The sequence below is a fragment of the Dermacentor silvarum genome, chromosome 2 (genome assembly GCF_013339745.2).
Source record: "Dermacentor silvarum isolate Dsil-2018 chromosome 2, BIME_Dsil_1.4, whole genome shotgun sequence".
In the NCBI taxonomy this organism is placed as follows: Eukaryota; Metazoa; Arthropoda; class Arachnida; order Ixodida; family Ixodidae; genus Dermacentor; species Dermacentor silvarum.
The window spans coordinates 63,917,415-63,932,159 of NC_051155.1; the positions used below are offsets into that span (position 1 = coordinate 63,917,415).

Below are 14,745 nucleotides of genomic sequence, written 5' to 3' on the forward strand. Positions count from 1 at the left end.
AAGCTTTTCAAGCATGATATCTCCTCCATCTTAGATTAAATCTACTGTTATTCCATCTTCTCCAGCAGCTTTTCCCCTGGTCATGTTTTTCAAGGCCCTTCTAACTTCATCGCTGGTTATAGAAGGAGCCTCTGTATCCGGTTCATCACTATTTCGAATGAAAGTAGCTTGGCTGTTTTGGGCACTGTACAGGTCAGTATAGAATTCTTCCGATGCTTTTACTACGTCATCGAAATTGCTGATGATATTACCATGCTTATCTTTTAGTGCATACCTTGCCTCTTCCTATGCCAAGCTTTCTTCTTACTGATTTAATGCTGCGTCGACATTTCACGGCTTCCTCAATCTTTACCACGTTATAATTTCGAATATCCCTTACTTTTTTCTTGTTGATCAGTTTTGACAGTTCAGCGAATTCTATCTGATCTCTTGAGTTGCACGTTTCTCAGGTGATGCACGTTTAACAGCTCCGAAGCCGTCACATATGCGGCTACTTACCAGTCATATAAGGAAATAATGCAAGGGATGGCGGGGGGGTGATAGCTTTTGGACAATCTGATGTACTCAGTTATGCGCCTCATTTACACATCAGCCGCCTCATCTGTTCTTACCACTCTCCTGATTACTACAGATGTTGCTGGCATCTGGTAATATAGCAGCATTTATGTTTTAGAAGAGCCGGCTCCCTGTAGAACCAACTTCTTCATTCACAATATTCTCTCACTCCCCCACTATAAGCTAGGCGAGAGAGTGCTCCTGTCACACTTCCCCTATGAAAAATCGCAGCGCGCGATTTGATTTCTCACTTACTGCATAGGACTGCTCAAGGGCTGTGCTCAGATAAGAAGATACGAAAGAAGTTATTAGAAGAGCTGGTGCTTAAAGAAACCTATTTTAGAAATCATAAGAGAGGTTCATGCAGAGCAGATAAACAAGTCTCAAGCTTTGAATAATACATGCACTGACATTCTCAACCGTCTGCACAGCGGAAGGTTGTGCACAGCGCAAGGCGCAACGCACGCGTCGTGTGCATAATTTATTTGTAAATAGCGTCACCGCGCTCTCCATCAAATACCAAAATGTGCGCAAGCAAGGTGTACACACCGGCGTATGACTCTCCCGTTGCGTAGAAGTCGTTGGCCGCGTACTCATGGAAGAGCGTGAAGAACTGCTGCAGGGCCTCGTGCAGGTCACGGCCGACGTCTTCCTCGTTGCGAGCGTAGCCGCGGTCGTCCTGGGTGAAGCTGAAGCCGGCGCCGACCGGGTTGTCGATGTAGAGCATCGAGTAACGCTGGGCCCAGGTGGTGTCGCGAAGCTCGGGCACGCCGCCCTTAGCCACCCAGTACGGTCCGTGCTCCACGAACAGTCCGAACAGCGAGGAACCGCCCGGTCCTCCCTGCAGCCAAAGAACCACGGGCGCCTTCTCCGGGTTCTCCTGCAAGGGGAATCAGAACCAGGAGGCAGTAGTGGAGTTTACGGGACCTATATGGCCTCCTCCGGCAACGTTATCTACCTTGGCCGGGAAGAACCAGAAGAACAGGTTACTTCCGTATTGCTTGTTGACGGTGAGGAACCCCGAGTAGCCTGGGAAGTCCGGCACGGCACCGAGCGAACCGACGCGGCTCAGGTTACGCGCCTGTTCCAACTGGCCAGCCTCGATCAACGGCGTCAGGAAGAGCGGGTCACCCACGTCGTCCAGCTGCGACGCTGCTCTGCGGGCTCTCTGTGGCCTGCGGACCCGTAAAAGACCGAATAAATTGTGTAGCCTTTCCGGGTTGAGTCTATGAGGACTTGAAGGTAAAGCAGCCCGAGTCATATATGTGCGGCGTTAACCTAGCGCTTTAGCTTACACTGTCCATTCGAGAAAATGAAGCGGTGATTTCAGTGCATGGTGTGTTGCAAGCAACCTGCCTCGTTGTCGGCGAGTTCGTCATCGTGTAAGCGACATCAGTCTACCTCAAACCAGTTGAAATGTAACCCTGCGGCCACTTTTCTGCGCAACGAAGTGCATCGAACACTGATTGCAGTAACGGAAACTCTCGCGGTATTTCCTTTTGACCAAAGTTCAGATGAAAAGTGTTTCCATTAAACGACGTATGTTTTCTTGTTGTTTTTTTTTTCTTCTTTTGTTTCTTTGCTATCTAAATCCCTCGTGTTCTCATGAAGCGAGTCTTGACCGCAGTCCTGTAACGGCAGAGCAGGTAACACACACAGAAAGAACGGCGACGACAACGCTTGCAGTTCGCGCGTCCGTTTCTGTTTCGCCGGAGCCATTAACTTCTAAAGATTCTCAGAACAACCTGCATGGCCCCCTCACCCTAAAAAAGAGAAAAAAAAAAGTCCCGTGTATGCCCTCCTGCCGTGCAAACGGCATATTGGGCGCACTAGGTCAGTTGCTCAACAGAAGACGAAAGACCTCGGCTCCGCCTTCTGAAATATTTCCTTTTCGTCGTTGACATGATCCGCCGAGAATGCAGAGTGGAGTTAAGTGAAGAGAATTTCAGTATTAAAATATGACGTTGGTTCGTCTAACTTTTCGCATTACCGTTGCGCCTCGTTGTTTTGTGACGCTGTCACGTACAAAACCGAGACGTTATATAACCATGCGCTAACGACTGTAGACCTGCGACGGGGGTAATGGAAACAATGTTATAATATTGACTACGGCTTGTTGAAAGAAAATAAATATACGAAGTGCCACCAATGGCAGTGAAAAGTTGATCCGATGAAGACAGTAGGAAGGTTCACACACGTTACGGACGCCGTAACGAATCTGAGGGGCGGGGACATAATATTCTTTTCTGGCGAATATTCCGCTATAGTAATACATGATCGGGACATAAATAATGAGAGTCATGATGACGATACGTGTGAAAAAGTCGCTACTTCTTGAATGATATAACCATTAAAGTGGCAAAACGAGCAACACCATATCAGTTTATACTGACATAAAGCGTTACTTTTAAACCCCCCATTTCAATTCATTTGGTCGAACAAGGTTGATTATTACTGGAGAAACTAAGGACCTAAGTTTCCTTTCTTGAATTTCGCACCGGATTCATAGCGCCGGTGCATCAATGTTACATCACGTACCTAAAAGGTATATTTTCGTGCATTGGTCGATTTGAAGCACGAAAACATCCCGAAACTTCTGATATCGGTTCTCTGATTCCTTGAGAATGCATTTGAGTCTTTCCTTATCGATAAACATTTAACTGTACCCGAGTCACTGTAAATATTCTTGACACTATCGTGGGTTGCATGCAGGAACTTTAGGACGGTGTCGCCACCCGTTTTCTTTTCTGGTTTTACGGATTTTGACGCTTACTCTCACGGCAAGAGTGCCCGCTTTGCAGAAACGCAATTTACTATGGCAGCTTAACATTATATTGTTTTTAGTGACCCCTTAAAGGATGTCGCCACTGAAACAAAGCTCATCGCAAACTGGTGCTCACCCATTGTAAAGCCTGCGCATGGAGGCACCGAACCATCCCTGGGCGCCATTGCACAGCACGCACAACGCCAACAAGGCAGACTTCATTTTTCGGCGTGTTCTGTAATCACGGGACAATGAAACACTGCTTAGTTTCGCCTCTTATCATCCACAATCCAACGACGACTGCGACGCAGATGTTCCAGATCGTTCGCAGACCTCGGTTTAGCAACAAAGCCAAACGCTATAGTGTAGCACGAATGTTACGCTCCACTGTTTCAGTTATCGGTATTTTCGCTATCTCTTTAACGGATAAGGGCTCAGGGATAGAGTTAATATTCTCTCTCGGCAGTGCTGTCGACTCTCCGCAGCGAGTTATCGACGACTTGCTAGCATGTGAGAGGTGGGGGGGGGGGGGGGGGGGGGGCGCCTCTAGTGCGTGGTTATAGAGGCGTATAAGCTCATCTGCACAAATACGTATACAATTGCCGAGGTGTTCTTTTTTTTTTTCTTTGTCTTCATAGAATTCGCCACGCCTTCAAGAGAACTGCAGTGAAATGATGATGCTGAATTATTTGCAAACAGTTGCTCAACTTGTCCGTTCAACTTGCCGAGCTATACACGTACCTGTCCTATAAGTTACTTGAAAATGGAGTTATTGGGTTACCTCCCATCTTGTACGAGTTTGATTCATTTTTTTTTTTTTTCATTTTCGCAATCCTTGATTAAGGGCGACTGGTGAAGACCTTGGAGCCTTAGTCCTGTGAACATAGTGCGCAAGCATGTTGTATAATGTATATATATTCTGTTTATATACGTGTTTGTTACTTGAGGGGACACAGATCTAGTAAAGGTGAATTAATGGGTTTTTTTTTTGGGGGGGCTTTTGTCGTCTGTACGCTGTATGGATACGGGAACAAAGCTTCAATTTCAAATCTGAGTTCAATAACAAAACCGACGGAATTATTGATTGATTGATTGATTGATTGATTGATTGATTGATTGATTGATTGATTGGTGAAATCTGCACTAAAAAGCGTTCGCCAGAGCCTGCCTCTGAAGACCCTTTTAACGTTTACTTACACACAGAGGTGGTCCAGAAGACAGCCCGCTGAATTTAGCGAGTGAAGGAGAGTAGGAAAAGTATATGAAGTTGCGACAGACAGTGAATATGTAGGAGCCTCCAGCTGTCCCCTATTTTGCTACGCAGTGGAAACGTTGTTTAACAAACTAATTTTTCTCTGAACTGCACAAGAAAGCTGCATGTATGCAATCGATTTACCTTGGCGTGTTCCTTATATTTGAACACATCAAAAACGTGCACCTATATAGTCGACTCCGGGACAAAATACTTCCTTTTTCTTGGAAAATTTGGCTGCCAAAAACGCTCGACCGGAAGTTTTGTCGGGTTACAAATACACTGCTGCCACAGCGACCTTTATTGGTTCTGAAGAAGACTGCCTATAGAAACTACTTGCGCACTGATGACCGAATTAAAATGAGGCTTTGTTTGCCTATACCCTCCCTTGTTTGGCATGGTTGCTGCAGGGTTGGTTCGTATTTCAGAGGATATATTTGCGGATATATACGAAGTTCCTATGAGCACCGAGTGCAAGTACCGGAAAACGGTTTATACAGCCTCTGTATGTTGACCGACTAAGTAGTACTAGTAAATGCACCTCTGTTCTGCTTAACAAAAAAAAAAATTCCTACTTAAATCTCAACTTGTAATGTCGGCTCATTGATGTCTCTAAAGCACACCGGCCTCTGAACGGAATGGTGCATTAAATTCAACGGGATTCTTTGATTCACGTGATTTTCTTTGATTCAGCCATTCAGCATGTGCCACTGGTTGCGTGCCCATTCTTGGCCAATCCTTCAGAATGGGCAGACAGAGAGAAAAAAAAAAACAAGAGGTGATAGGCTACTCTGGGGAACGGGGTAAGGTCAGAAAAGATGAGAAAACAAGAGAAGATAAAAAAAAAAACTAACGCATCACTTCGCACGCATTATAGCTTTTCGACCAGTCCCATTTCCTTTAAAAACACTAGCGCTTTTAAAGTAGTTCGGGTCGACGTCAGCTGGGACCAGAGTCCAAGAATTCTGGCTTCCGTAAGGGGGCGGTTGTCAGTATGGTCGAGCGTGGTGCTGATCGAGGACTTTTATTTGGGCATTGAAACGACGACAATCACACAGAATGTGCACTATCGTATCTTTGCACCCACAAACTTCACACTCTGGACTTGTGGCCATTCCAAAGGGTTGGAGTACACATTAGTAAAAGCTACTCCAAGCCATAGACGACAAATGAGAGTTACCTCATCCCGTCGTTTGTCGTCTATGGCTTGAAGTAGCTTTTACTAATGAGGGTTACCTCCCATCGTAATTTTTCTTACTTCAATTTTTTTCTTTCTTTCTTCTACTCCTTTTATTCCCTTTACCCATTTCCCCAGCATAGGGTAGCCAGCCGGTACTTATACTGGCTAACCTCCTTGTCTTTCTTTCCCTTTGAGTTTGAGTTTATTGAGCATGATCATGATGGGGTTACATATGCAGTAAGGTATACAGAAAGAGGTCCCTTAGTGTGGACACTGCAATGGGACATCTTGTTAAAATATTGTTACGAGACTGCGCGCAATGGGACAAAGATGACGTTGACCATTTGGGTGAAGACGACGACGATTGAAGAGATTGTCTTTCGGCCATCTTGGCAGTGCTACAATATGCATAAAATAATAAAAAAATAACAGTAGCAATTGCGAAATATAAGTATACCATGCAAGCAAACAGAATCAATTGCGAAATACAAGCAAACAATACATACAAATACAGGCATTTGGCAAGAATAGGAAGTGACGAACTGAAGAACTAATCAAAGCTGAAAAACATATGCAAATAAGTGAGTAAATAAGCGATAGCATAACGAAGTGTCACAGATGCAAGCAATAGAAATTGAACACTAATAAATCACACGAGATTAAGTAACTGTATGAACACGAAATGCACTGGAGAGCAGAAAGAAGTAACGGCAGCGATCGTCATATAAATCAACTTCTCATGAACAGGCGAGCTGAACGTTTGAAAATAATAATGATTACGAGGTTTTAGCCTCGAAGGGTAGACTATTCGACACCTTGATGGCAGCGAAGCTTACGGTATTTTGTCCGTAATTAGTGCGAGCCCTAGGCGGTAAGATATTATTATTGTGGGAGAAACGTGTATTATTAGAGTTAGTCGTAAATTTCTTTCCAACAATATAAAGAAGACTTGGATTACGTATGATGTGGTAGGCCATAATGGATAAGTTAGCGAAAATAATATTTAAATAGGAAGGATATTTAATAAGGAAAATAGTGGAGCCGAATGAGCGTGATATGTGCTTTGCGTTACAATACAGAGTGACTGTTTTTGAATATGTTCTAGCGGGCATAAGTAAGCTTTATATGTAAGGCCCCATGACTCGATACAATAGGTCAAATGACTATGAATGAACGCAAAATAGAGAGAAGTTAGAGTAGGGGACGTGAAATATTGACGAGCATTGAGAAAAACACGAATGCCGTAGGCGGTTTTCCTTTTTATTTGATTGATGTGCGCATTAAAGCTTAAAAAACAGTCAAGCTCGACACCGAGAAATGTGCATTGATTAGATGGGTATATTGCATAGTTATTGACATACACTGCAAGTAAGTTACACCTAGAACTGAAAATAACAAACTTTGTTTTAGATGGATTAATAACAAGCTTATTTTTATGGCACCAAATAGTAACGCTCTGCTGATCACTGTTTAGCTGGGAAGTTAGGGCTGAAATGGAGTCATTTGAAGTGAAAATGATGGTGTCATCAGCGTAGAGTATAAGGATTCGGTGTGTCGCGACAAACAATCTGATAGATCATTAATGTAGATGAGGAATGGAAGAGGCCCTAATATAGAGCCTTGTGGGACTCCTATGTTGATAGTCTTGGTGTCAGAAAGCACGCCTGAAATAGACATAGTCTGAGTACGATTAAGTAAGCAGTTTGAATTTAGTTCTTGTGGCGGGCCAGTTATAGCATAAGAAGAAAGTTTGTCCAAAAGAATAGTATGATTGATCGAGTCAAAAGCTTGACTGAAGTCAATAAAGATTGATCCAAGGAACTGATCCAACTGTGTTTGGATCACAGTTGGATCAAGGAGACTGATCCAAGGACTGATACAATTGTGTTTCTGATGTTTCCAGTAAGTGCAGCCAACGCGAGATTAGTGAAAATCCCCTGATGAAATCCAAACTGATGTGGCGATAGTAGCCTAAATTTGTTAAGGTAGTCTGTAAGACGTGTGGAAAATAACTTTTCAACAACCTTACTAAAAAAAGGAATAATAGCGATGGGCCTATAATTATTGATGACTGATATATAGCATTTCTTATAAATAGTCTCAAGGTGTTTATTGACAGGATTGAGAGGTCGAACTCGGCGCGGCAGTCAGAACCCTGCGAGCAGTCAGCCCCGTGCGTAAAAAAAAGCGCTGGTGATGCGCCTGACTGACCGGCACTTCTTCGTCGTATTTCATACACCGGAGATGCACCTGGCTAACCGGCACTTCTTCGTTACAATAGGTATTATCTTGCTCTTCTTTATTTCAGAAGTAAAAATAGAGTGCTTAAAGATTAAATTGACAATATGAGCAAAGATAGGAGCGATGACATCAACAATGTCCTTTATTTGCCTATAGCGGATATGTTGGCAAGGCCAGCGCCAGTTATCTTAAGATTCAAAATCGTATTGCGAACCTCAGTGGGAGTGGTTGGGAAAAGATAAAAATATTGCAGTCAGCGATGACTGTCACTTAAGTAAGAGTGCCCGGATTGTGCTGTGAGACTAGAAAAATATTGGCTGAAGGCATTTGCAATGGTACCAGAAGTGTGAAAGGTATTTCCATCGCGACAGATTTCAGTAATACCAGTTACAGAGCTAGTTTTATTTAAAAATGAGTTAAGTATACGCCACTGCTTTCCTGTATTCTTACCGGCTTGAATTATTAATTGTTCATAGTAATCCCGTTTCGCTTTTCTTAATAGTAGGGCTAACGTATTGCTATATTTTTTGCATCGCTCTTTTAAAGACAGATTAAAAGTTTTTTCTTCGATTTTCTGTATAGTTTGTCTTTCTTTCATAAACAAGTAAGAAGTCCTGGTGTTAGCTATGGGTTTCGGGGAGATGAATGCTTTCTACGACACAAAACATTAGAGGTTGAAGAAGTTATAGCATCAGATATCAGCGAAGAAACTTCGCTGTAGACAGCCTCAGTATCTGTGCAGGTAATGACGTGAGACCAGTCTATTGTAGCTATTGAATCAATAAACTTTTTTGTCAAAGACCGATTGGGAAAAGAGGGTATTCGAAGGAATGGCTACGCGTCGAAAACGAAGCGCTACGGGGAAGTGGTCAGTTATATTGGAACGGATGATAAAAGCCTCGAGAGAAGTAAGTAAATTTGTGAAATCATGATCAATTAAAGTACCAGGAATGTTGCCAACACAACGAGTTAGATCGTTTAAGAACGAATCAAGACCATATCCAAGAAAAATACTTTTATAAAGATTGGAACCCGAGCACGAATCATCCAATAAGTTGATATTGATGTCACCCATGATAACTACGTTCTTATTTTCTTGTGTTGGTGTATGAAGCAAGGCATCAAGTGAGGAGCAAAAGCTGGTCACGGAAGAGCCAGGTGAAAGACATATGCAGCAGAGCACGATTTTACGTGTATTACAGTTAATTTCGGGCCTATCAATTTCGATCCAAACTGCCTCACAATCGGGCACATCAAGAACCAGGTAAATTGTATACGTTTGTATATTGTACTGGTCGATATAAGTATCGCTGCGCCACCGTGACACAAGGACACACGGCGGTGATATTCTGCACTGCAATTTGTAAAGCAAAACAAGTTTTTATCGGAATTGGTAAGCCAAGTCTCGGACACAAAGACTATCGAATATGGGGAAGCGAGGGGGAGCAAAAAGGGGTCAGGAAATCGACAAAGTGCTTGCGGAGACTGCGCGCGTTGAAGTGGATGACAGAATTATAGGACTGAGATGATATGGACTGAAAGTTGTTCGAATCGATGTAAGGCATTGTGATGACAGAATATCAGAGGAGATTAGCTTGAAATGATTCTTAGGTCAGCTTCGTCTCGAATTCGGAAGACACGGCTGTCACATGTTTTATGGGCCTTGATCAACCAGTCATCCGTCCACAAAAATTGCCATTTTCTTTCTTTTTTTTCAGTTTTAGGGCCATTGCGAAATACACGGGTTGAACATCATTTCCTGAAAAACCAAGGTCGTTCGTCTGCAGCCGTGTCATTCGTGCCCTGCCCATAAACTCAGCCTTCTTTGTTCGAGAATGGAAACGTGCTATCAAGTTTTTCGAATTCAAGCTCGATGGAACACGACGAACTATGTCGACGTCAGTGTCAGAAATGGGGCACTGAATGTTGTCATCAATGCTCTAAAGAATTGCTAGCCAACTTTCACCCTGTGTGCAGGGAATACCCTTGATTTCTAAATTATTTTTACGAGAATATTGTTCCATCTCAGCAATTCTTTTTTTCAAGTTCAGAGTTCCGGTCACTCAAAAACTTGTTTTCAGCTAACAAATGATCTTGTTCAGACTTCATCTTCTCTACTGTTTCATTAAGGAAATTCACACTGATCTGGAACTCGTCAATTTCTTTTCTCAGCTTATCAGTCACTGGGTTTGGATGAGTAACCATCCTTGTGTCAGCACAAGAAACAACTTTGTCAACAAATTCAGCAATCTTGTTCTGCAGAGCCTTTTCTAAGACGTCTATGCGTTTTGCAAGTTCAGTACACGTAGGCATCGCAAAGTCGTACAAAAATTTCAGAACCAGCAGCAGAAACGGCGTAAAACAGGAGAATGAGGAAGGAAAGTGTGATTCGCACCTGTAGGCAAAATATGATTCAGTATGCCATTCGTTGCCGCAACCGATGCTACTAGACGGCTGACCGAGGGAATCCGTAGTGCCTTTTAACCAGGAGCCAAACACGATGAGTTGATGATCTGCGCAGGCTATAAGGTTCTGCTGAGGAGGCGTCGCCGATAACCCACGCAGGCGGAGGCTTTGTAGATCCGAGATCAGGAGCACGGGAACTGAGGCCGAGCAGGTGGCACGGACGGTGCAGAAAACACCTGTATAGGCAGAATACGATTCAGTATGCCATTCGTTGCCGCAACCGCTGCTGCTAAACTTTCCTTCTTTCTTTCGCTCTACCTCCCGTCGTGATTAGCCATGTGGAAGGCGAGCTTCAGATCAGGATACAGGGAACAAATGCGCTGGTTTTCAATGTCTGCCGAATTCCATTGGGCCAACGTAAGCTCGCGAGCAAGCGCACAGAGCTTTCCCGCTAGGTCTGTTCTTTACATGATCGCGGCGCCATCGCCCGTATCATGTGAAGATCGAGTGGCTGCGTCTGCTTGCTCGTTTCCAAGGGTACCACAGTGACTATGCAACCTTTAAAATACGGTGTCGTATCCTTTCTCAACTGGCCAATGGTAAATCTGTCTTTGGTTCGCGATAAGTCGTTCGCGGGGTCCACGGCGTAATGCAGAGAGCAAACTCTAGAGGGCGACCTTGGAATCGCAGAAGATGGACCATTTTTAGGGCGTTTCCTGATCGATCAATTGAATCACTGCACGCAGAGCTGCAAGTTCGACAGCCGTCGTTGATGTCAAATGCAACGTGCTGAATTTTATCACTGTAGATTTTGCTGGGACAAATACTGCAGCTGCTAAACTAGAGTGCATGACCTATCCATCGGTGTAAACATGTAAGCGGTCACTGTGGAGTTCATGTATAGTAACAATAATGCTACCTGTTTCAATGCTGCTGGCGGCATTTGTGCCTTCTTCTTTATGCCAGGAATGGTAAGGCATACTCGAGTTGAATGCAGAGACCACAGTGAGAACGAATGCCATGCTGCTGGGAGGTTGTTCGATTGTAGCAATGCTCCTTGAGTAGTCAGGAGGTTGACCAAAATTTTTATGCGACATACGTTGTTGGTAGGCTAGCCAGATGATGAAAGGATATCCTTGCGACATGTCGAATGTACGCTTTTAGACTGCTATGTACGTTGTTATAGGGTGGTCATGCGCAATGGCGATTGTGGCTGCTGTGGATGCGCACTTCGGGAGGCCGATTCACGTCCGCAGAACTTGGGCTTGCATACTCTGGTGTGTGCGAAGGTTCGTTTTACTGGTGCTTCCCAGCACGGGCAGACTGTATCTTAGGAAACTCATAAATAATGCATGGTACAGCTGTAGCATCGATTGCACAGATGCGCCCCAAGACTTTCCGTCGACAAATTTGAATACATGGGCTATTGCAGTCAACCTCTTCTCCATATATGTATGTTGCCCAAGACAAATCACGGTCGATGATGACTCCAAGGAAACTGTGCTTTGCTTCATAAGGAATTACATAAGCAATAAGATAATAACCTACGGAGTCATTGTTTTACGCGTAAATGCGACATCGGCACGTTACTAAGGACAGTTTTATAGGCCTTTCTTATGCAGGTAAGAATATGTTTATGTGACTACCTTCGGCAGTCTCGGCTCGTATCGGCGGACATGTCACGCCGGACGCCCAGATGCAGATATAATCGGCATATATGGATATCTGGGCCGTCCTTGGCAACGAGGCCTAACAGCTCTACGTTGAAGAGCGCGGGGCTTAACACTACGCCCTGCGGCACATGCACCTTTGCTGGTTAGATGGTGGGTTGTCATTCCATGCACGGTAAGCACGAATAAGGATTTATCCTGCAAATAGCTATGAATCCAGCGCAAAGGGTATGTGCATGCCACTGGCGCACAAGAGGTACAGATCGAGTTCTCAAATGGTATCGCATATGCGTCCTCGTAGCATGGCTGCGTAGACGTCTCGCACGGCTCATCCACCTGATTTCGTGCTTTAATTTCGCATGGCTTGGGAAGGGTGTAGTGCATAAGCATAAACAATGCAATATATTGGAGTTGTGACTTCTGCAGTGCATAAACATAAACATTCCATGAGATCACGCTTTGTATATAGGATTAAGATCATTATATGTACGCATCGCATTTAGCTGTATAGCGTTTAATTAAGCATTTCACGAAAGCTTCGCTTCACACTGATTCCGAGCATGTGCGTTAGATTCACACATTTTTTTATTATTCATTTCACTGCATTGTTTGAGTTGCTAATGACGCACGATCCTTTCTTATCAGCGGTCGCGCACTTTAGCCTTCAAACATGGTGTACACATAGAAGTGGTAAATTCCGCGCGCACACGGGAGGCGTATACAACTTGGCGGCTCACTGTGCTCCATATCAGGGTTTGGCGTCATTTAGATAACGCCGGTAGGTGGACGCGTGCACCTGGCGCCGCTTTCTGCTTTCACTTGTATGCTCGTGCAGTTGCTGCATTAGTGGCGAGATAGCGACGAAGCTCGCCCGTCTTTCCTTAGACGTCGCTATACGCCGTGTGTCTCGCAGCCTGCTTATTCGACGGCTTTCTTTGATCCGGGACAGAAGAACGCGTCTTCACGTGACATTCGAGAAAGGACCGCTCGGCAAGCCACGAAGGGCTGACCATGAAGTCGCGGGTTCGATAGACTCTCGACCTTGGTGGCCAATTTCTATTGGAGCAAGTTTCAAAAAGATTCGCGTACCGAGAATTCGGCCCACGGCAAATAACTCCAGGCGATCAAAGTTTTTCCGGAACTGTTCTCTACGTGGTGTTCGATGGCTTTTCATTTTTCTTTTTTTTTTCTTTATGCCGTTATATACCCTATCAGTCATCAGCCAGAAGTCGTAAATGTGGCATATTTGTGAACTTCTCATATTATACCACATGCACAACGATATAAGGCGAATGAGATCATTTTGACGCTATCCTGCAACGCCGCACCGCACATGTGTGAATGTACGCACTATATAGACGGAGCGTCCTTGTACCTATTGCACATTTCTGGTAGCAGCTGCGAAAACTTTGCGCTGCAGTGCGCATTGGATAAACAAAAGCTTGTGTTGCCGGTTATTCAGTTGATTCTAGGGTCACGTGATAAACAGTGAAAGACATCCGCAGGAACCCCTGTGCGGATGTGCTCCACAGCCCTATAGCGACGAACACGCAGGATCGACTGAATCTCTGGCAGCACAGAGCTCCGTTGATTCGAACACAACTCTGAAAATGTCCTGTATATGCACAGGAACTTGATACACTGAAATAACCGTTAACCGATGGTGACCATCAACAGTTTATATTCAATAAAGTACATATATTGCCAACATATATGCCAAGGTACTTTGTAGTCTGCATAGCACAGATAATCAGTGCAATACTTGCACCTTGGTGTTACGGCGTGTGTAGCGTCTGTCTTTTTATTCTCACTCTTCTCTCTCTTTGTACGAGGTGAATTCGGTTCGGAGGGAACTTTCAGAAGCCGTGCTAAATCGTAGCATGTATATATACGTGTATCATCCGAGCAGTGTATACAGTGCCGTTCGTGCTGACTAACTGCAGAAAGACACGCAGTAGACAGATTTTTCAAACGGTATTTCAAGTCCTTTCCGTTTACGCAGAGCCACTCAGACTTACCGGAGTGAGAATTCACCGAATATGTTTTAGCTAGCCTGTGCTGGCTAATAGCACTCGTGGGAGTCCTTGGTTTGCGACGTCATATAGTAAAACCCATCTTGTGTGCAAATAGCATATCTCAGCTTACGCTTTTGCTTAATACTCATCGGCGATCTATATACGGTCGTGCTCTCAGAAAATAACGCAAATGGGCCTTAGAAGCAAATTTGTCCGTTCGAATCGACCGTATTTTAACAGAGAAGCTGTTTAAGCCAGCCGTAAAAAGTGCGCGTTTCACGACACTATCATCATCAGCATTATCTCGAGCGTCGTCGTCTTCTTCCGCAGCTGGCTCGTTGGCACCCCTCGGTTAGCGCTCGTGCTCGTGCTCGGCACGCGCTCGTGCCACAGCTCCCGCGTTCGTCGTCGTCGTCTTCTTCCACAGCTGCCTGCGTGGCCGCTAATCATTCCAGCGTGCAATTTTACTTCTCTTCTGTCGTCGTAATGGGGAGCTTGCACTAGGCCGCGCAAAGCTCGAGACACAGCGAAGATGGCCGATCGATCGCTTCTCCTGGTAGTAGCTATATTGAACTTGGCTATGTCGAGGTTGAACTTGGTAGCAGCTAGGTTCGGCCTTGGCTACGCCTGAGTTGAGCTCGGTTATGCCAGGTATCTCTTAG

At 44.6% G+C, this 14,745-nt stretch overlaps 1 protein-coding gene across 7 annotated transcripts in view; it reads right to left on the bottom strand.

The window, feature by feature from the left end:
- The window catches only part of LOC119441537 (probable serine carboxypeptidase CPVL), an 80,144-nt gene that overhangs the window by 14,800 nt on the left and 50,599 nt on the right, over positions 1–14,745 (bottom strand). Inside the window, exons 1-2 of one of the 7 annotated variants that reach the window (XM_049661371.1) lie at positions 3,456–3,631; positions 1,606–1,730 (exon numbers count right to left, since the gene is read on the bottom strand). The exons of 5 other annotated variants lie outside the window; for them this stretch is intronic. In XM_049661371.1, coding sequence (XP_049517328.1) covers positions 1,606–1,730; positions 3,456–3,541 — 211 coding nt within the window. In that variant the 5' untranslated portion in view covers positions 3,542–3,631. Of the gene's footprint in view, positions 1–1,104; positions 1,436–1,605; positions 1,731–3,455; positions 3,632–14,745 lie in introns of those variants that run through there. One more of the 7 variants, XM_049661370.1, reaches the window with a different exon arrangement.